The sequence below is a fragment of the Palaemon carinicauda genome, chromosome 31 (assembly GCF_036898095.1).
Source record: "Palaemon carinicauda isolate YSFRI2023 chromosome 31, ASM3689809v2, whole genome shotgun sequence".
Taxonomy (NCBI): domain Eukaryota; kingdom Metazoa; phylum Arthropoda; class Malacostraca; order Decapoda; family Palaemonidae; genus Palaemon; species Palaemon carinicauda.
Genome location: NC_090755.1, coordinates 31572315 through 31596470, shown reverse-complemented (window position 1 = coordinate 31596470; position 24156 = coordinate 31572315). Strand labels below are relative to the sequence as shown.

General features: G+C 36.2%; 1 protein-coding gene across 8 annotated transcripts in view; it reads right to left on the bottom strand.

Annotated features, from left to right (window-relative positions):
• Positions 1-545: 545 nt before the first annotated feature.
• The window catches only part of Gbeta13F (guanine nucleotide-binding protein subunit beta-1), a 100427-nt gene continuing 76816 nt past the window's right edge, over positions 546-24156 (bottom strand). For all 8 annotated transcript variants that reach the window (XM_068355108.1, XM_068355106.1, XM_068355109.1 and 5 more), the window contains 6 exons: positions 19217-19362; positions 9551-9721; positions 9253-9375; positions 7972-8173; positions 5786-6002; positions 546-4281 (listed from right to left, as the gene is read on the bottom strand). In XM_068355108.1, coding sequence (XP_068211209.1) covers positions 4175-4281; positions 5786-6002; positions 7972-8173; positions 9253-9375; positions 9551-9721; positions 19217-19362 — 966 coding nt within the window. In that variant the 3' untranslated portion in view covers positions 546-4174. The remainder of the gene's footprint in view (positions 4282-5785; positions 6003-7971; positions 8174-9252; positions 9376-9550; positions 9722-19216; positions 19363-24156) is intronic.

Here is a 24156-nt window from a genome sequence, read left to right as displayed (position 1 = left end):
TTGCTAAGAAATTTACATCCACTACAATTTCTCCAAGCAGTACCTTATGCTAAAGTGTATTTGTGGCAGTTTTTCCACCAGCAATAACTTTTTACTAGACCCTTAAATATTCAGTTATATTATATAGTACATCAAATGTAATGTAGAGGACTTCTGGAACTTTTGTCCGATGTATATATTACAGATCCTCACTTGTATAGAGCTACCACATTTCAAGTAGCCAATTTGCTTCTAGATATAAAGTTTCAGATTTACATACACAACAACAAAAATTATACAGTACTGCTTTCACATATGTAATTAGACAACCATTTGTTTGGCAAGTATTTGATAATAAATAATCATTGAAACTTCACGAAAACCAAGTAAATTACGCAAGTACAAAACAATGTACTGCATACCTTTTTTCTTTTTCATTTTGTCACTTCAATGTATGCTGTTAATACTGGACTGATATTCATAAGAATTCCAGAGCAAGGCTTTCTTGCCTAATGACAAGAGGAAAATGAACAAATACTCCAATAAGGGGTGTAAAACACTAAGTGTAAAGACAAATAGCTTTATTGGACAAGTCAGATAGTTACTTACATGACAAATTCACAAACGAGACTTCATAAGCTACAACCGGAGTCGGAATCAATTGAAAAATCCCTCATATAACATGTGTGCGGGTCCCAGGGACAGGAATGGGGAATGCATTGATAGTCTGCATCTATTAAGTGGCCTGGTAGATGCTGTAGGGTATTGGTCTTCAAAACTACACCCTCACATCACCTACAGGTTGATTACCGGTAAGCTGTCCTGGGGCCCGCCTCGTGTAAAAGTAACGCCTCTGCGGTGGACTGTTCTACAACTCATTGGGTATTAGAAACCACTTTTCAAAATAAATCATACCTGGCTGAATTACATTTTATATTTTGTTTTGTTTGAAATATATAACAATTTTGTAGCAGGAGTGACTTTGCTTCACACTTGTCTTATGTTATTGGTGGTAGGAAGGAACACGGCAGGGACTGGCTCGGGGCTGGGAGCTGCTGGTCGTGGTAGTGAGCTGCTACCGGCCCCCGCCACTGCTGCTGCTACTAGCCTACCTTGCCCTACCTGGCACCAATGCGCCCACCATCTGACATCTCCTGGCTAGGGCGCTTCCTTGGAGAGAGGGTTCCATTTGGCTTAGTACCTTTACAAGTTACGGAATTATATGCTACAATTGACACTTCACACTCCCGGAATAGGGTTAAAATCTGACTACTTTTTATACCATCGTAATCTTTACATTTTTTTGGCTGAGAAAAACTACTACCATTATTTTTTATTAAAAACTTGGACATCCAAGTGAGTGTGTGGCCTCTCTTTTAAAAATCCCTCAAGATGATACCGCGGGGCTGGGTGCCAGCAAGAGTTCTAAACCGAGTTCCCAGGACACTGGGCAGGGAGTTATGGGAGGGGTGGCTAGTGTTACTGGCCACTCCTTGCACACACACAACAAAGGGGTATGGGAAGCAGCAACTTAAGCAAAATGCATCCTGGGAGGGCACGGGGGACCCAAACTAGTACCCAGCTACCGGACAACCATACAAACCCATCCCAGACAGGCTCCCCCCTACAGCCAGAGGGCCATAGAACAGCCCTGAGCCCTTGCATTTCTTAAAGATGGTCACTAAGAAATTGTTTGGCTGTTCTATGAGCTTCCGGGTGGTGTGGAGAGAGCAGAGACAGATCCAGGTTAAAAACACCTGTTTGTTTGGTCAAGTTCGGTATCATCGAGAAGGCTGAGGCCAGACACTTACCGCCTGGCAAAAGAATCATACACAATTAATCAACATAAATGTGAAGGATAAATAAATCTTTTATTATTACAGGTAACCTGAATGCTGCTTGTGTTCAAATTGATTTTCAGCAAAATTATATAATAATAACATAGGCACAAAAAAGCTTCAACTTTCTTGTGACATTTCACGGGAAACTGGGGCAGCCACAGAAGGAAATTGGGTTCAGGATCAAATGAAAAGATCTTCTTTCGTGTGGGAATTACAGAGAAAGCTGCAGCAGGGGAGGGTATAAAGGCTCTCTGACATACAAAGTATAGGTTTGTCAAGGTTTAGGACAAAATTATAAGAGCAGCAGAATTGAGCTAGGATTACTTGTGTCCACCAATATCACCGATTTAATTATGAAAAATCACCCTTTCAGTGCGTTTTTTATCTCATCATTTGTGCGTAAGTTTTAAAATATGTTACGCTCTTTGTGTAGGTGGACATTACTAAGGAGAACTTCCCCTCTAATCGACGTTTTAAAATTTTATCAAAAACCATAAATAACTTAAGACGTTTCATCCAATAAGTTAAAAATAGCACTACATTGTTACCTAAATTTTGTTGTTATTCTTTTATTTTTTGCAGAGCTTCTGAGGGGAAGTTAGATTGTATGTTTTTACTTTCTTCTATGAACCTGCATCACATTCTACATATAATGTATTCTGAGCAATCTGTCAATCATTCATAATTTTCTCCAAATAGTCATAACATCCATTCCATCTAAACTTTTGTCTGCCATTCAGCACATTTGGCATCACAGATGTTTTTTTAAGTTTTACAAAGAAAAAAATAATTAAATGCAGGAATATTATAATAACGACCCAACAGAACAGATACCAACACTGATAGTTAGTTATGTATGTGCTCCGGCTTAAGGAGTTCAAATGCAAGTTTTTGTTTATCAAAGAGAACTTTTTAGCTCTGGGGCTACACTAATGCAAGAAGCTATTGTGGATTATTTCACAGATTACCGTATTTGAGACTGAATAAAGCAATGATTTTTCCTGATTGGATTAGCTTAAAAGGAGTACAAATGTTCATTACCTAACTAAGAATTGCCCAAATTAAAACTACATTGGCAGTTGAGGTCACCATGAAAATGGCACTTAAATCCAAAATCTAAGTGCACGATCATATGCGGAAGGGTAACTGTATCAAATTTTCATGCTCTCTGAACGATTCCAATTTTACTTATCACCACGTGGTCCCAATAGGATAATAGTATTCCCCTATACGATGACTCCATCAATGGGTGCTTGGCCTGACAAGAGCAGAACATGCGCGCAATAAGCAGCAGTGGAGCAGGGAACAGGACAAAATTTTGTCTTACTCAAGCACCTCACTTTTCTCCACACTAACACGAGGGAGTGTAGAGGTTGCCTTAAGGCATTATGAACACATTACCATTGCGTTCACCTGGGCTTACCCCTCAGCCCTGACCTGACCCTCAGGCACGGCCGATACAGGTGCAGTCTTCTGTCGTCCGTGTCACAAGCAGCAGCGGCACACAGAGAGAGAGCAGGGGCGAGGCAGGCGAGTACCAGGCGTGGCGTCCTGGACACCTACCATCACCACTGTGAGGCATCAACTCGAAAAATGTTGACACCTACCTGCTCAACTTACGGGGCCAAAGATCACATAATCAGCCACCGCCACTTACACGGAAACGCTCAGCATCAAAGTCATGCAGCAACTCCATCAGGCTGACTAGACATTAAGGAAGAGAATGGTGGGAGAGCTGAGCCCCCAATAAAAGGAACAGCAGCAGCAGCATCTCCACCACCAACTGGTGTGTGTGATGCTTGTGATCATCATCATCTTCACCATCCCCATGCTGGCTGTAATAAGAGCCAGCACCACCTGGGCTTCTGCGTGTGTGCTGTCGCCACCATCGTTGGGTCACGGTTGTTAGGGTCCCTGGGCTGGAGGACACACACTGCACTGATCGATTGCCCCAATATCCAGTTGATAATTTGTCTTAATAAAAAGTCCAGTTACATTTGTGTCCACTATCCCATGGGCCTCTTCATTTATCAACACACACACACACTCCCAAATACATATTAATCTTGCACCAAATTCATATACACTCACTCACCTAAATTTTTTGTTTCATATCAAAAAATGAAAAAGAAAGATCCATCAATAATCATCCTCCCTTAGTACACACGAACTAGTGGAGTGACCCACATCAATGGTGGCTATGAAGCAAAGAGTGGTGTTACCATAAGCGTGGGCTGCACAGACACACACGCAGGCATGCAAACACCAAGCTTCTTGACTGTATCTTTAAGAGGGAATTTTGTTCCTTGGGAAGATACTGATGTTGATACTGGAGTGGTGGTGGTAGGACGAGTTTAGTTCCAGATCTTCAGGAAACTGTCCCATGAGCCCGTGGCCACAGCCATGCCATCTTCGGTTACACCCAGGCAACTGACGCGGTTGTCATGGCCCGCCAGAACACCTGAAAGAGGGACAGATTACCTTGTGCTCCATAAGGAGTTGCTATGGATTGAATAAACTGAACTTTTACGTTAAACCAAAAATTATATACTTTTATAAATTGAATATTGGCTAGCATGAATCAAGTCATTAAATTTCAATTTCAAACATTATTCTTTTAAACTATAAAATAAACATGCATTGGTCTATATTATAATTTTGAAAGAACTCTCATAGAGCATACCCAAGATATTACAATAAAAAAGTTGAAGGATAATAGTATCCATGCATAACACATCACGCGCCCCCCCCCCCCACAGGGTTCCTATTCTTCTGAAGAAAAAAATACATTTCACAACTTTTTTCCCCCTTCATTATTTAGAGCTTCCTGTGAAATTGTATATCATCTAAATTCTTTTACATTAGTTTTTCTGTTAATTAGACTGGGTATAAAATTTCACTGTGCATTTTCTGCTTCATTTCAATTTTGCCCAAGCTTTATTCTATGCTATTCTCCATTACTTACAGAAACTTCCATCTGGTTCATGGCTTTTCCACTCTTACAAATTTGTTGTACCCCTTCATCTACCTAACACATTTCAAGTCGACTTTTCTTTCCAACTTCCCCATTTGCTACTACTGTGGAGATGTAGTCAAGAATTTTAATCCTACAGTCTTTCAAAATCTCCTCCTTTTCCCAATTAAAAATGTTTGCTGCATAGAGCATAGTTTTCCCATTTGTTTATGGGGTATCATCTCTAATGTAGGATTCAACAGTATCTTTATACGTATATCAAGCTTGATTTTACTAATGGTTTTTTTTTTTTTTACAAGTACCTGTACCTGCTTCACAAACCACAGCCACCTTCACAACGGAAATGTTCAACCTTCCTAAAACCCACTTGCTCTTTTTACACACTATAGGATGATGCCTCAGGATTATGCGTATTTAGCAAATAGAATGACCTTTATGTTATTACCTGTTGATTTTTACTTAAAATACTGAATTAACCCAAACATCTTTCCCACAATATCCAAAGAGGCCCCTTTCCTGTCTGTATTACTCTTTAGTGATCTAATACTGATTTTGCATATGTTGATTTTTTATAGCAAGATCTTAAATTACTTGTACAGTATTAAGTAAAACTAAGCAAACATAAAACAAAACCTAACTCTCCAACAACTTTTAAACATTATATTCAATTCATTTTAATGTTGCCTGGTACTAATCCTTGAATACTGTAGTTTCATAATGTTTAATGTAACTTTAAAACAATTTCAGTTAACTATTTCAAAATTCTGCTCTAAGACTATTTGGCACCTTATTTTCACCTAAATTACTTATAGCTTTCAAATGACAACCTTATACAAAGTACATGACAAAAACTGCGCCTACAATATTCTGAAAAATCTGAGCAATTATTAAAATAAGCAAACAGACATATACAACAAGCCTATAACACCATAGAAAGGATAACAATAAACGAACAAGATAAAAATCCTGATCAGTAACAACGGTTTCTTACCAGCTCTCTCTGTCCTCATTGAATCCCACACATTACAATTAAAGTCATCATATCCTGCCAACAGCAGTCTGCCAGATTTGCTGAATGCTACAGAGGTGATTCCACAAATAATGTTGTCATGGGAATACATAGCCAATTCTTGATCTGCTCGGATGTCAAACAGGCGGCAGGTAGCATCATCCGATCCAGTAGCGAATGCATGCCCGTTGGGGAAGAACTGAAAAGAAAAGCAAATGACAATTATTATATTAGAATACAAGTACAGTACCATAAGTAGTCTTTTAATGTTAAAAGACAATAGGGATAGAAATAAAATCCATAATAAAAATCAAAATAAAAGTCCATACAGTATTATTAATATCCTTATTCCTCTGAAGTAAGTTTGCCAGTTCCATATAGTGTTCTTTTGGTCCAGACTGCATTATATACTGCCTTGCACTTTTTAACTTATTAAATGTGCACTCTTCTCCCTTTACTGTATAAATCTTTAAAAATTCTACTCTTCTTTCTTAGTCGTATTTGTCTATTTTTTCTAATCCTAGCTTATTACAATTTCCATTCTATTTGAAGAAAAAATATTTTAGGGGGCACTTAAATCTGACAGTGTGAGTCAGAAGTCTTCTTAATAAAAGGATTACCTCAACACACTACTACAATATGTCTATAAATATATTTTTCTAATCAAGTGTATCAAAATAATGGCAATTAACTACAAGCTGTTAATTACTACACCTAAAATCAATATAGTACATCATGGATTAACCAAAGTCTACATTGATATACACTTCATCAAACAGAACTGATATTACTGAGGAATACTTCTCTAGTGTAAGGAAGTTCCCATCTATTTATAATCTACATTTAAACAAATTACAGTATAATCCAAAATCAAGCTCTAGACTTTATGATCAACAGCCTCATTCAATTACACAAGCATCAAGTTTTTGCTTGCAAAATGATCTACCTGAATGTTAAAAACAAAAACCACTAACCAACAAACCTTCCTATTAATCTCTGAAATCAGCATGCAACCTGAGAAAGATCTAAACTTCAGAAAATGAATGCTAAAAATGCAATAATTATTTTTGAGTAAATATTTGCAAAAATAAAACAATTGTAAGAAAACTTTTAGTGTTTTGGATTTATCATAACCAAGCACAGTACAAATATTTGTGGAAGGGGCTTGCTCTCGAATCTGCCCCATTACAGTATTGTGAATGCTTCCCATATAAATCAAAGAAAACTCGTGTTTTGCAGAACTACTGAACACAAAATGCTCTAAATGAAATATCCAAACTTCACAATATGTACTTTTCTGTATCCCCAATACTGTATGTACAAGATATCACAATCAATCTCTGCCCTTATTATACAGGACTGTAATTTGATAAAAACGAGAAAACAAAAAGTAATGATTTGGATTAAGTGTACGTGAACTACAGAGAGATAAAAATAAGGCCAAACTGAAAACCATTTTGTCCACTCAATTAATAACTGTTAAAAGCATCGTACCTATAAGTCCACAGCTATATGAACCAATAGTAATATATTACTTAATTTAGAAACTGCATCAATATAACAGCAGTAAGTAGTCTAAACATCCTAAAAAATATTAGTTTTGTATTCTAACAAACAACCTAGCTGGAAAAAAAAATTTAAAATGAAGAAAAAATTTCACATTACAAAACCATATAATCTTGTTCAAATTTGCAATTGGCCTCAAGTAAAAAAGTATGCAATATGGTAATTATAAGCTAACAATTAATGCTTGACAATTGGCTCCCACTTAGAAGATTCTTTAGGAAACTTGGAATATTTAGTAGAAAAAGTAAAACAGGTCCTCAACATACAAACATTTAGACACACACACATCCAACTGACATCATAAATCTCAGATATTTTATCAAAAGTTCATAGTGAAACAGGACTATAAGCTGACTTTTGCAGCAGAAAATCATAGGCATGTAAGTTAGGAGAAGCGTACTCTAGGTGACTTACAAACAGCTTCTTGGAATCTATTAAGTTTGTAAATTGAGGACTTTCTTACATCTATTAAATCAACTTATCCTTAAAATGAACATTTAAGAATTATGATGAAAAACATCAGCAACAAATTTACATACCAGACAAGAGGTAACTAAGATTTAATACACTCAAGTAAAAACACTGCTGGAACTTTGACTTACAGTTACTGCGTTGATATCAGATTCGTGGCCAGGGAAGGTCTGCCGACACATACCATCTCGGATATCCCATAACTTGGCTGAAGCATCACAGGCACCTGAAGTGAAGGTCCTCATATTGGGAGACAAGGACAGTGACATGACATCCCCTGTATGTCCTGTGAACTGTGTGCACTGCTGACCCGTCTCAATGTCCCATAGAGCGCTGAAAACAAAAATTCTGTTAAAAGATCTTCTAAAAATTAAGGTCATGCAAATTACATTGTGTTTTATCCATAACTTGTGAAGACAAGCCTTGGTATTTTGAATTCTCCATTTGTAATAAAGCCAGCAAACTAAATTCTTAAAGTATCTGATGTCACTAATAAATATGTAATCAATCTCTTCTTAGCAAAGTTCACAAAATACCCTTAGAAACAAATTATATCACATAACACAATAACATTATATAATTCAAAACAGTCTTACCAGCAGCACACATTTTAATGAAAATGATAAATGCATCATATAAACACTAAATATATCTTACAGCAAATTAAATGAATAGCACCAAAATTTGCAAAATTTAGCCATGCTAGTTTCTTTGTTCTAAGCTCATGGATACATTTGTAAGAAGCTCATCATTAACTATTTTTCTCAAAATAAAAATTTTCTTTTCTTGAGATACAATTTATTCTTGATTAGTAAAATTAGTAGGAGTGTAGTAAGAGATCCTAATTTACTTCTGATAAATAAGCTACTAAATTTTGCATAAGAAAAAAATGAGTCGCAAGTAATTATAGTATTAACTATGCAGTGGGAAATGAACATATGTCTTGTCTATATCAATGCACATACTACTAAAGCTATGCATTAATTTTGCTACTGTGCATTTACAGCCTGTTTACCATTAGGTACTTGGCTACTTTTTCTTGACAACATGATTTACTGTGTATACACTTCCTGGGGATGTATCTAAACAATACTCAACACAAATACAACATATATATTCTACAAATTCTATTCTATGTTAAGTAAATTTACAAGAATTTAAGTAGTGACTTCATCTACTTTCCTTCAATTTGAAATGAAATGTTTCCCCATTTCACACTTGGGGAAAAACAAAAAGTTATAAATGACACCTTGACAAATGCTCCAGCGATCATTTTAATGTCTAAATAAAAGTGAAATATTTGATACTTGTCAAAATATATCATCATCATTAATACCTTGACCAGACCAATGGGGATGGTCTTAAAAAACTGGGTTTGTTAGAACAAAATAACCATGAAGCAAAACACTCACCAGGTCATATCTCCCGAGCTTGTGACTATTTGGTTGTCGTCTAGGAACCGACAGCAACTTAGGTATCCTGTGTGACCAGGTAATTCCCTACTCACTCTCACATTGCCTTCTCTTGTCTTTAGACTGTGGAAAAATATTCAAAACATTAGTTCTATAGTATATATGAAATGAGAACTTGAATACTACTGCTCTTTGTATCAAAAGATCTTTAAACACACCATACAGAACTGTACTTCATATAATCACAACAATATAGCAAGAAGTGCGCAAAAATCACAATACAGGGAAAAGTGCATACCTATATATCGAACAGATATTATCAAGGCCACCACATGCAACATAACTGCCGGAGGGCGCATAGGCACAGGTCATGACCCAGCTGGACCGGAGGGGGATGGCATGCACCTTGTTTGTAGTATAACTGTCCCACACTATGAGCTTGCCATCTTGAGAGGCTGATACCAAATTCCTGAAACAAAAAACATCATCATTAGCAGACAGCAAAAACAAATACGTATTCTTCGCTCAAGGGGTTAACTACTGTAATGTAATTGTTCAGTGGCTACTTTCCTCTTGGTAAGGGTAGAAGAGACTGTTTTAGCCATGGTAAGCACCTCTTCTGAGAGAAAGACACTCCAAAATCAAACCATTATTCTTTAGTCTTTGGTAGTGCCATAGCCTTTGTACCATGGCCTTCCACTGTCTTGGATTAAAGTTCTCTTGCTTGAAGGTACACTCGGGCATGTTGTTCTATCTTATTTCTCTTAGACTTGCTTATTCAAATTTTTTATAGTTTATATATGAAAGATCTAATTTAATTATGATACTGTTATTTTCATTGTTTATTACTTCTCGTTAAGTTTATTTCCTGGTTTCCTTTCCTCACTGGGCTAATTTTCTCTGATGGAGCCCTTGGGCTTATAGCATCTTGCTTTTCCAACTAGGGTTATAGCTTAGCTTGTAATGATAATGATAATAAAAAGAAAAAATATCCACCAGTAAAAGTTCTCAGCACCATTACCGGATAAATTTTCAATGAATCAAAAGGTTGTAAATTTTAGTTTATTCTAATATTGTCATATATGAATCTTTTACCACAAATTCATCGAACCTATAAATCTAAGACTAAGCAATAAATATTTGAAACTATCATTAAAATATTACCACATACACATTTAATTACATACATCAAAATAAAGTTAGTTACATAAAAGAACCCGACCCGAACTTGAACCAGTCTGCATAAATATAAGAACCAGATTCGAACTTGAACCACTCTGCATGCAGCTTTTCCCGTACTCCATAACAATCATTTATCACCTTTCATAAAAAACCTAATAAAATGTCAGCAATATTCATAAAATATCCATAACACTTTAGTGAACTAAACTGAAAAATAGAAAAAGCTTCAATATTTCATGACAAACATAAGAAAACTAAAACAGTTCTTTGCATTAATGCTTCAAGGAAAATTCTTTCAGTGTATCCAACTGTTATATCAGGCAAGATATAATAACCACTTAGGACATACATGAACTTTAAAAATCATAATAAATACAATGATGTTAACTACCATATATTATATCATCTAGAACTCCATTCCAACAGAAAAGCAGTTGCAATAGCACTGACTTAGTTGTTATGATATAAGCCATTCATGTATGTCCAGTGTATGTTTTTCTTTTAAATCCCAATACTTTCCAAAACCCCTCTTGAGTGGATACTCCTCTGAATAGAAATGAGGCCTGCTGTATACAAACAACTGTAATTTTGGACACACACTGATAATGCATAGATAGAGTACTCATCATATTTTAAGTAAACCAATGTTGATGGTGGTGGTGTCTGAAATGCTCCTACCCTATACAATATAATAAATGAGGAAGTGTATGGCTTTATATTTATATATATATTTCTTTCTGGTCATGCTCAGCTCTCCCCATCCCTTGGGCTGGGGGAGAGGGAGTAGTCATACCATGGTGAGATGGGGGTCATGGCGCGAGTGTGCATATCTTTCCAAGTATTTAGCAGTCATTTTTTATGGGTAGCATACACTACTATTGTGATATTCCAAAGGTAAGGTTTTCTTTGTATTACTAGTTGAAAGGGTACAGTATAAGCATGAACTGATTGTTTTTTTTTTTTTTTTTCAAATTTTACTTATACAGTAATGTACAACCATTTGTTATTCATCTAAATAGTTTATTATCAAATTTTCTGGCATTGACGACAACCCGATTACAAACAAAAATTCATATCGATCAATTTATACCTTATAATACAGCACAAACGAATCAATATAAAAAAAGTTAAGGGAATGGAACAAGAAAAACCATTGCACTAATTAATTAATCAAATCACCATATACAGAAAAACTTCACGTTATTACTTATTAGTAAGGCAGCCTTCAAAAGCTGAAATATAACAGCATCATGTTACACAAATACATGATTTTCTTCTTCATTAACAGTTGCCATCAACCCAAATATACTACTATGTACTTTCAAAATACCGTAGTGATGAGGCAACTCAGAGAAACAGCTCTTTATTTAAACATGTTTTCTTTACATATAGAACCACTGAAAAAAAAAATCTGAATTTCTATTTGTATAGTAATGGAACATGACTAAATAACGAGCCTGTTGATTAAGTAAAAAGAAAAAAAAATCTACTGTACATTGAACCATCATAAAAACCTATTCCATCAGTTAGATCATCTCCAAATAAATACTCAATTTTAAGGCATTGTAAATGTTGTCTCTATATTTACATTGGATATAGTTGTAAACTTTTCACTTCCCTTTGTATCTCCAGTACTGTATTTTTTTTTTCTTTTACTGAAGATGGTACTGCGGCTCCTGTTATTCCCAATTGCATTTTGTTTTTACATTCACTCATTATATCAGGTCAAAAAGCCAACAACTCGTTCTACCACAAAACTTCAGCATTCAGAAATTTTGCAACAGACCTTATGAGTATGCTGCAGACAGCAATAGGTCATAGCAGGACCCAGTAACAAAAGTGTTAATAATCAATTGTACAATGCAATTATGCAGATCATGTTTCTACCTGAATGGCAAGAAATAACAGAATAAAAAATAATCCATGACGTCCTTTCGATTAAGAGAAACGGAAAAGGAAGGGTTGGTAGACCCATCTGTACTTGTTGAGAGAGAGAGAGAGAGAGAGAGAGAGAGAGAGAGAGAGAGAGAGAGAGAGAGAGAGAGAGAGAGAGAGAGAGAGATGGTGACGAGCTTCCCCTGCTTTCTCTTTTGGCTATGGTAGTTATATAAATCACCCCCAATAAAATGCATCAGATCCTTGCAACCGACGTTGCCGACAATTTCCCTTTAATATTTATTTCTGAGGAAGAACATCCCGACCCCCTCCCCTAGGAGAGGGAGAATGAACCCCCTTGTGTACACACCCTACTGATGTTGGTGGTGGTGGCTGTGGCAGTGTGGCTGCCTCTGCTTTCAGCCACATCTTGACTATTCCCCCACCAAACAAGCAACACCCTTCAACGCCGCCCCCCACCAAAAAAATCTCGATACCCCTCACTTGCAAACGCCGGTGCATAATTTAGCAATTGCCACCACTTTGATTTCCTATCGTAATCAATCAAATCAAACCAAACAGATTGGTTAGCTGGGTGGCAGTGTGGCATCTCGGTGGTGGTGGTAGTAGCAGAAGCAGCAGCAGCAGCAGCAGCAACGGTGGCGGCGGCAGTTGTGTGCGGTAGGAGAGGGAGGGGGGGAGGCAAACGGCGGCGGCGGAGGAAGGTGGTGGCGGTGCTGAGAGAGAGAGAGAGAGAGAGAGAGAGAGAGAGAGACGAGGGGCCGGCAGTCAGGACTCGATCATTACGCCAGAGATGACGTCACAACAGCTGGGGTAAGCGGTATGAGGGAGGGAGAAAGGGCGGGGATATTGGGTGAGAGGGGTGGAAGGGAAGTCAAGAACACCGCTGAGAGAGAGAGAGAGAGAGAGAGAGAGAGAGAGAGAGAGAGAGAGAGAGAGAGATAGAAACGGGTAACACAGGAGAGGCCTACAAAGAAATACACACAAAGCATATGAAAAAAATGGACAAATGGGGCATGCGCACAAGGCCCACACCGGAGGGATGGGACAGACATGAGCAGACCTTAAAACGCCCTACACGATCATAAAACGTGAGGTTCTCATTATATCTATTTCCCGAAACATGATAATCGCAGCATGCATGAACATGACGTGAGGCAATGCAAAAAACCCAAGATGTATCAGAAGACCAAAAACGAAGAAAAGCGAGAAATATCACACAAACACACCGGGATCGGCAGCGCCGCCACATCAACGGGGAGTTAAGGAAGCTTAAAGATATTAGAACAGAAGGACTTGCAACCATTACCTGGCACAAAATCGCCAAGATTTCGTTCTTCTTTTCTTCCTTCTTTCCTGTACAAGTCAATTTGATGGAAATGCTGCCGACACCGGTTCTTCACAATAAAGGCGTAAATATAGTAAATCCCTGTTGATCATGAACGCTGCAGTATTCTAGGCCAGGTCTTACTTTTCAAAGGCAAATCTCGTCTTATCATATTTTTTTTAGCAGAGATAATCAACAATTGGCGTCTGTGTATAATGCTTCTTAAAGGATGTGCAATAAACTTTGCAAAACTACAATCCTACAGACCTAAGCTTCATTCCTAAACTAACTTTCGTGTATCACTTTCTCAACTTTTAAATGATGAACGTATTCACATGGAAAATCATGCTTGGGTCATCATAGAAAGGTTTCCACTATAGAGATTTGAAAACTACAAGAAATGTTAAAAAACCCTAAATGCCATTCTATGACAACGTTATTAAACACGGCTACACTACACTTCGAAGTTTATTAAAGCAAGCCATCCATATAAATATTTCTCTATATTCTCAATGTCCAGTTATGAAGGCCTAAAATATATATATATATATATATATATATATATATATATATATATATATATATATATATATATATATATATATATATATATATATATATATATACTATACCACCATCCACTGCTAGATCACTGGAGGACAATTGCCTGAGACAAGTGGTATTATATATATGTTGTCTAGCCAGTTTTCATCACTACGCTGGTCACTACGGATTGGTGATGGTGGGAGACTTTTCTGATCACTCAGCAAACCAACCTAGTATGGGTGGCATTGACTAGTACAACTACTTGATCCAAAAACGCTTTAACCACGTTAAGGTGTCCCCACTATGTCAATAGGCGTAGATGAAGGTGATTATATATATATATATATATATATATATATATATATATATATATATATATATATATATATATATATATACTTAAGGGGAAAAGTAAGCAAGAACTTTATCGTAACTATATATTTTATAAGAACGCCAATACAGGATGGTTCTTGGTTAAATCAGCAAAACAATGAACTAAAGATAAGAATGTTATTGGAAATATCTGGAGAAATTACTATTTTGGATCGATGAAGCCAGTATTTTGGAGATATGTAGTATGTTGAAGACATACACGTGCCATGTTGTATGAGGCTAGTGTAAAGTTCGGAAGAGAGAGAGAGAGAGAGAGAGAGAGAGAGAGAGAGAGAGAGAGAGAGAGAGAGATGCTGAAAATGGCAAGGAGATAAATTATTGGGGTTTTGAGGAACTGAAAAACACGAGGGGTTGGCGAGATTGGACTTATAGATGTAACGCATTGGGCTGTGATTCAATGAGTGGCCTGATTTCCAGTTTTATTCCAGCTATGACCATGTTGTGGAATGATCTTCCTTATCGGGTAGTTTAATCTGTGCGACTTCAAATGTTCGAACTTGCAGCGAATGTTTTCATGTTGAATAGCCATACAGAAGTCTCTCTTTACAGTTTATAAATGAAAGATCTAATGTTTTCATGTATTTATTGTTCTAAAATATTTCATATTAATTGTTCCCGACTTCTCTTATAGTTGACTTCTTTATTGCTTTTCATCACTGGGTTACTTTCCCTTGAGCTTATAACATCCTACTTTTCCAATTAGGGTTGTGGCTTAGCTAGTGATAATTACAATAATATGAAGTTAATTATGTGAGAAGTGTGAAAGGGAAATGCATTTAAGTGGGAAACATGAACCCACGAGAAAGCTTATTGAATCGGTAGCTAGATAATGTGTTGAGTAAAAAAGATGTCCAGCTTAGAAATGAAGTTTTCATAATGAAATACGGAGGTGATCATAATTGTTAAAACTGAAGTCTGACAAAGGTTTTGTTGTCTCCTGGGTTGTCTAATATCCTCAGACCAGAGCAAACGAAGTAGTTGGTATGATAAAATAAGTTCTCTATTGGAATTGTTTGTAAATGCCTCACTGCTGATTGGGGATAGTAAAAGAAATCCAAGACTGACTAGAACATAAAAATAGATGCGACCTTTGCTTCTCTAAACTCTAATAAAATTTCCAAGCCTTACCCTTGTTCAAGTCTGAATTACCTAAAGTAAATAAAATCTCCATTTCGCACAATACTTCCTATAATTGAAGAAAGTCCATTTTGATTCATGCTTTTATGGAAAATATACAAATAATACAATTATTTCTATTCATTCAAATTCTATAATACTTAACATAATAAAATCTTAAAATTCAACAAATCCAAACTAAGAAGGAAAAGCATCCTTAAAAAAAGCTCTAAGGCCTAACCAGAAAACAAACGTTAATACAAATATTCGTAATTGATATAAAGATTATTTACGATAAATCATGAAAGGGAGACACTGTCCAGCCTATATTTTCAGATAAAACACCAATCCATGAATATCAAAGAATACTAATGGCTAGTGTACATTGTGAGCTAATCACAAAGCAACGTGATATCTTCAGGAAACATTTTGGGCTATGCTTACGCAACGTAGAGAATATAAAAACAGGTGAGAGTACAACAACACAAGGAACATGGTTAACATAAAAGAAAACTGAAATTTTCAGTTAGCATAAAACAAAATGTAAATTCTAAATCAATTCGTTTGAAATTAATATCATGCAGAGAAGGTGCGTTATGGGCTCCCTAGCCAAAAAGTGCAATATAATACCCGTAGATTTTCCACACCAACATCACGCGTTTTATTTTTACGTTTACAGCCAAATAATTAAACAAAAAACTTAATTTCATGAGTTATATATATATATATATATATATATATATATATATATATATATATATATATATATATATATATATATATTATATATATAATATATATATGTGTGTGTGTATGATTTTTCTAAATAGCCGTCCCAAGTTACTAATAAAGAATACCTAAACATAACCGATATTAAAAGATCCTATCTAATGAACATATAAGAAAAATAGTCTAAAAGTTAATTTACCCGACTTAAAAAACTTCCCTAAATTAAAGGGACACTCAGTGGAGTGCAGACCTCCGCGGCGTCAGCTCATTTCTCGACCTTGACCGTAACAAATATTAATTGGTGTGGATTTACATACACTCAAATATGAACCAAGTTTGAAGTATCTGTGGCAACGATGTCCAAACTATTGGCGGATTACGTGAATTGGACATTTTACTTGACCGTGACCTTCACCTTCCAAAATTCAATAATTTCAAGATTTTTACATAATTAATCACAGCAAGTTTAATTATTCTATTACAGTATAATTGTGACCAGGAAGCTGTTCACAAACAAATGCACACACACACACACACAAACACAAACGGGCAAAATTATAACCTCCTTCCAAATTCGTTGGCGGAGGTAAAAAGATGTAAAAATAACTTCGTCTAGGATAAATGTGATGTCACTCGAACATGCACCCAGCCTACCACTTCCGACGCTGCCACCCACGAATGGCTGCTCCAAAACACGAGACCCTCACACAAAACCCCGATTAACGATGCTATTTCCATCTCCCAATTTCTAAAATTAGTGACTAAGTATCAACTAACGGGGCAAGATGGAGGTCGCCAACACTAATAGGATAGCAGTACATAGGAGACTTTTTTTTATTTTTTTTATTTTGAGGTGTATGAGTGGATGGCCCCAACTCGGAGAAGACTTGGTGAAGGTAGGGGAGAGGTAACAGCCTGTAAGTTGGGTCGCAGTACTGTAATATTAAAAGAAGGCTACACTTCATTAAATACAACCTCCTATAACAGGCACTGTACCCACTGTTTACAACAAATCATGTTTAAACCCTTAAATATCATACCAATCTGATGATGTAAGTGCACGCTTAGATTCTGTCTACATATTAGGTACAATATAGGCACACACAATAAATCACATGTAATTGAGTGCCTTTGTGACAATGATAAGGAGGGCCTTTAAAATGACAAAGTAAAGATCGACTGTCAAGAATACTTCATTGTATGAAAAATCTGAGATAAGGGGTGTATGCAGTTGCTATCCTTACTAAAAAATAGTGATGTGTATAAGTAAACTAACCGAGAATTACCTCCTAAAAATAGAAATTCAAATATATATATATATATATATATATATATATATATATATATATATATATATATATATATATATATATATATATATGAAAACTATCTGCTATATAGATATACAATATTTGCTCAGAAAGATCCAGAAAATTGTTTAAAGCTTGGTCCCTGAGTAACGGTAGATGATTCGTTAAAATGTTACAGCAACATTGCAAATCCAAAGGATGTTCAAGAAGACTACAATAAAAAGATAAAAAGATACTAGAGGTGGAATTTGGAGTACGCCCAATGGAAATAAAAACTGTAAAGAAAGAATACATAGCTTTCCTTTCAAATTTAATTGTGCATCACAAGTTAAACATCAATAGTTAAATGTCGTTTAAGAGTATGAATGTAACGAAGTTGCTGTATAAAGAATCCTATATCTAAGATGAAACTCTATCATCATTAGACAGCGTTATAGTTTAATTAGATATAAGTAGGCATTTCTGTTTTTGTTCTACACGAGCGTTTGCTTATTTTGAACCATATGAGAAAAGATAATCATGGAGAGAGAGAGAGAGAGAGAGAGAGAGAGAGAGAGAGAGAGAGAGAGAGAGAGAGAGAGAGAGAGAGAGAGATTACGACGTTTTGGAAGCTTAGCAGAGAAAGGCCCAAGAGTGGTAGAGCTAGAATAATGAGACAACAAGTGTTCGAGAAGGCATCAATACACAAGCAGGGACGCCGCATGGATGTAAATGGCCCACGAGATGTAAATGGAGGTGAGGTGTTGCTAATAAGGAGTCCTGGCCAGGTTTATCATGCAGCTCTTGACCCGTGGAAGTTTCTTTCTGTGCATGGGACTCATCCATAAGTCGTCGCTGTCTTACTCTGTATGCTGGCCTCTCGGGGCTCGGATGAGACTCCTAACGTCTATCACAAATTTGGAAGAAGCATTTGTGTGTATTGTGATGTTGTTTGCCAAATTACCAAGCTACTATTGATGACTACTGAAAATTTGATGAGCTGTTGTGAAAACAACAAGAAAAAGTCTAGTCACGCTTTTCTTGTTATAATCCCAAAATAAACACAATCTGGGGTTTAGTCATCGAAAGACCTAATATTAGAAATATGAGATTTTTTTTCTATTTCCTTATTTATCATTACATTTACTGATTTGACCCGTCATTCTCGTCAGTACTTGATTTTTTGGCTCATATTTTCCACACAGGATTCTATTATACGTCAGATAACCTACAATCAATAAAAAACACCAGACCTGGTAGAATCTTGCTTGGCACTGAATGACATCGAGTACATTTACATTTCGAAGAAATATAATCTAACCCAACTTTTCTCAGCTTAGCTCACTTCTCTTGAATTGCATCCCTTACCAAAATAGTGACCTGACTGAGCTAGAATATGATCTGGTTCACCTAACGGATCTAAAAAAACAAACGCGTCCAGACAGACAGTGGTACCATTCGAAAAGACCAAGACGTCACCACTTACCTAGAATCCGATCCCCAGTGCATGGCATATATTTTGGCTAAGTGTCCCCTAAGCGTTCTCCGGGTTCGCATCTGAATTCTGCCAATAGCGTCCATGCCGGATGTGGCCTGGACCAGTGTCGTGTCAAGAGCATTTTTGCGAGCATCCTGTAAGAAGAAAAAAAAGGTTTAGCATAAAAATATTTACAAATTAACAAGATTAACATTTAGTTTTAAACTAAAAAATACAAATAGATACTTTCAACATGAGAGAGAGAGAGAGAGAGAGAGAGAGAGAGAGAGAGAGAGAGAGAGGAGGGGGGAGAGCATTATAATTATATATATAACCAATTGCGTGTGAATATACGAAATAAATTTTATATTTTACAAACAAAACAAATCCAAGACATACAAAAACAATTTCATTTCTTGATCCATTAAAAAAGGCAGAAGGACAACAAACGAAGTGTTGGAAATAGAACTAAGGGACAGACATCAGAGGGCCTAAGAGCAAAGTAACTACTATTAAAGGCAAATGAACCGAAGAGATACATGTGCGCTAAATTTTTCCATGTCCATAAAATGTAGACGAATGTGATCGTCTACTTAAAGGAGGTCTGAAAAGATCAAGAATTATTTTCCAAGTCGGGTAAACCCAAAGCGAAAAAAGAATTCCAGAGCCCGACAAGAAAGGAAGGCATCAGTCACTTATCTGTATGGCATTTAGGTAGGACGATCAGTTCGGGACGTTTAGCTAAATAGTACCGTCTCATAACCGATAAAGTAATAAAAGAGGCTGACACGTATGTGTGTGAAAAAAAACAACTAATAATTAAAATGAGATGGACAACGAGCGTTGACCTCTGCGTTAAAGGTCCCATGTCATTTCAAGCGAAAACCCCCCAAACTTGTTACGCCAGGTTAAGTTGTTAAATCAATCAATGTCCCTCTCCAAGGGAGAAGCATCTTACTGCAATTCTAAATTTATCAAGATAAATTATACGTTGTAGAAGTGGAAATGTTCTGTCCTATCATGTTTTTCAAAAGGGTGTAAAAACTGATGTTTACGTGCTATATTAATGATGCAATATTTGTGAAGGATTACGTTAAATGGCTAATAGGGCTCACTTTTTAGGGTATCAAATATCATCGGAGCTATGTAGTCTGTTTTCTTATTCTAGGAAAGGCGAGGCAACAAGTTACCATTTTTTAATCTCGGAAATAAATACGTTCTATTTGTTATGACACTTCAGAGCTAACACTTGCCCATCAGCTGAATTTAGTTCACCTTCGGATACTTAGAATGTGTGTGTAAAACAGTACCTATTTACAAATTAGTATGTCATCAAAATTAATTCTACAAACCTGGTTAAAGGTCAAACCCCATACATATGTAGTAGTCCAGAGTCACACTAACCTAAAACAACTAAAATCACGTCACTATACACTAAAATCTGAGAATCTGTAAAAATGTCAAACAAAATTCTATGAATTAAAATGTCAAAACCCTATTCTCTGACCCAGTCAAAATGCCATAGTAAAATCTACGAATCGACCATAACGTCAAACCATTTCCTAAGCACCAAAGCAAATTCTACGAGACAAAACAGAATTATATATAATAAAAAATCAATGAAACAACTAGTCTATGTGCTATAAATCCCAACCCAGTTCTTAGTCTTACAGTCTACTTGACTGAACGTCAGTGCAAATTCTGGTTTGATAGCGTAGTGCCAAGTCTAATCGAAAAAACCTTGATTATATCAATTTAATAACGGCCAGCTACATATAAAATGATCGAAAAAAGCTTAATTATATCAATTCAATAACGACCAACAAAAATTAAAAAGATCAATATATTAAAAGTTGATCAGTCGCGATGGGAATCCTTTTTGCTTTAACAACTTGGTAACAAGATGGTTATGTAAAGTCTGAGCAATAAGCTTACACACACACATTTATATTATATTATATATATATATATAAATATATATATTATATATATATATATATATATATACATACATACATACATATATATATATACATATATATATATATATATGTGTGTGTGTGTGGGTGCGTGTATGTACAGTACATACAATAAACAGATCACGTTAAATATATACTTGTTCATAATACCAGCGTATACATAAAGTTATTAACTCCGTACTTTTGACCTCTAAGCCATCTGTCATTACCACAAAGGAAGTGCATGAGAAACGTTTTACGCTGTGCACGATCAATGAGAAATGAACAAATCCATGTTTTTTCAAAGTAATATCTCTCGAAAGTATACCTCCTTCAATATCATATCAACCACTACCAAAACATTTCTTCCTCCCTCACCACATGCCCAAACCATCTTCCTTATGCATGGCCGGCATATTCTAAGATCGTTATGAAAGCCTAACCTTAACTTATAGTAATTTGAGGAGGGTAACATGGAAAATTGGTTCTTAACGCTTTTCTAATTCACCAGAAAATTGTTAATTAACTTGATATTATAATTGGTGCAGGTCTCGATTTCATTTAATTCTCATACGAATTCCAAAACGATAGTCAGCTGCTCGAAAATTGGAAAATCTTTGTTTTGTGCGTCAAGGGAAAGGTTTTATAGAGTTCAGTTAACTTTTCTGTCTGAATTATATATAATTCGATTTTAAATCTTATAAGGATCAACTTTTTCGGCTTTGCAAAATAAGTCACTGTTTTAAATCTTACAGAATAAATTTTTAGAATATATATATTTGGGCTCACAAAATATTTACCATTTTATAGTACCGTAAAATATAATCTAGATCATTGTTTACAACGGCAATGAGCAACAAGTACTAAAACTAAAAGAGAGAGAGAGAGAGAGAGAGAGAGAGAGAGAGAGGAGAGAGAGGAGAGAGAGAGAGAGAGAGAGAGAACCATTACGTAACAAGGTATAACCTACATAGTGGAGAATAATTTATATATAATATATATATATATATATATATATATATATATATATAATCAACAGCCCTTACTAGTCCACTGCAGAACAAGGCCTCAGACACGTCTTTCCACTTGCGTCTGTTTATGGTCTCTCTGAGCTAGTCCACGCCCGCAAACTTTCTTAGTTCGTTAATCCATCATCTCTCTTCCTACTTCTGATTTTACAATCTCCAGGGACCCATTCTGTTATTCTTAATATCCATCTAAAATCTGCAATTCTCGTTATATGTCCTACCAATGTACATTTCTTTTTCTTACAAGTTAGAATATCCTCTACTTTAGTTTGCTCTATTATCCATGCTGCTATTTTTCTCTCTTAGTGTTATTCCCATTATTATTCTTTCCATAGCTCTTTGAGTTTTAACTAGCTTAGGTCCATCTCCTCAAAAACTTTCTTGTAAGAGAAGGTGACATCTTATTTTTCATAACCTCATTTTTTTACAAAATGCTCTACATCCTATGCTTATCCTTCCCGTGTCCTAGGGAAACACTTACTTGCTGTCCAAAGTACGTATATTCATAAACAATCTCTATAGGCTTCTCCATAACTCATATTTGTTCTCACTGCAATTTCATTGAACATTTTGTTTGTTTCACTCGTATTCATTTTCAGTCCTACATTTCCGCTATTTCTATTCAAATCTTCTATCGTCTTTTGTAATTCCTCCTACGATTCACTAAACACAACTATGTCATCTGAAAATCTCAAGTTGTCAAGTTATTCTCCATTAATATTAACTCCTACATTTTATCAATCTGAATTCTTAAAAACTACTTCTAGGCATGCTGTGAATAATCTAGGAGAGACGAGTCTCCCTGTCTAGCTCCTTGCTCAATCGCAATTTTCTCACTATCATTATGCAGTTTTTAGGATGGCTCTACTTCCTGTATATATGTCTTCAAGTGTTCTCACACCAGATTCTTTTATTCTTTGTTTTTGAAGGGCTTTCATTACTGCTGATGTTTTGACAGAATCCAAAGCCTTCTCATAAGACTATAAAAGCAACACAGTGGTTTGTCATAACCTGTTAATATGATTTCTGGAAATGTTCTATGATCTTATGAAGCGGCAATTTTTGCCTCACTTTTTGTGAATTAGTATATTGATTAAGTGTGCGTGTGTGTATATACACACACACACACACACACACACACACACATATATATATATATATATATATATATATATATATATATATTATATATATATATATATATATATATATATATATATATATATATATATATATATATATATATATATATATATATATATATATATAGTCCCCTCGTGTCAACACCTTTTTATCTATTCATACAAGTTAATGAGAGAGAGAGAGAGAGAGAGAGAGAGAAGAGAGAGAGAGAGAGGAGAGAGAGAGGGAGAGAGAGAGAGGCCGTCCATAAGCAAATGGCAAAACGCGCATACGTGAAGGAAGGCACGAGCGGAAGTCGCAAAATGCAACGCGTGCATTTGAAGGAGGGAGCGACCTAGCAAGTTCGTGTGCGTCTGTCTGTGTGTGTGTGCAAGAGTAAGGGTGAGGATGAGGAAGAGAGGACGCAGGAGGAGGAGGAGGAGGAAGAGGTCGACGACGACGTGGAAGAGGACTGGAGGGGAAGGGGAATGGTGAGTGGGGGGGAGGGAGGAGGAGCAGTGCCAGTAGTGTACAAATGTCAGGCTCTCCCTCCCCACCAGCGACGTTGCCATGGCAACGCAGCGTCGATATCGCGCGTCCGTCCAACACCACCACCACCATTACCACCACCTTCACCATCACAATTTCTTCACTCTCAAGCCTCCCTCCCTCATCGCCAGCAATATTTCCCCTCAAGAGCACCGACTTCTAAAGTGCAAAACACTAAAAAGACTCGCAAAGTCTATAAAATACGGTACTTAGAGTAAAGCTAGTGACCAATACTCCGTTTCAATAGCGTTCTCCATTTCAAAAAACAAGCAAACAAACACACTCATCAACA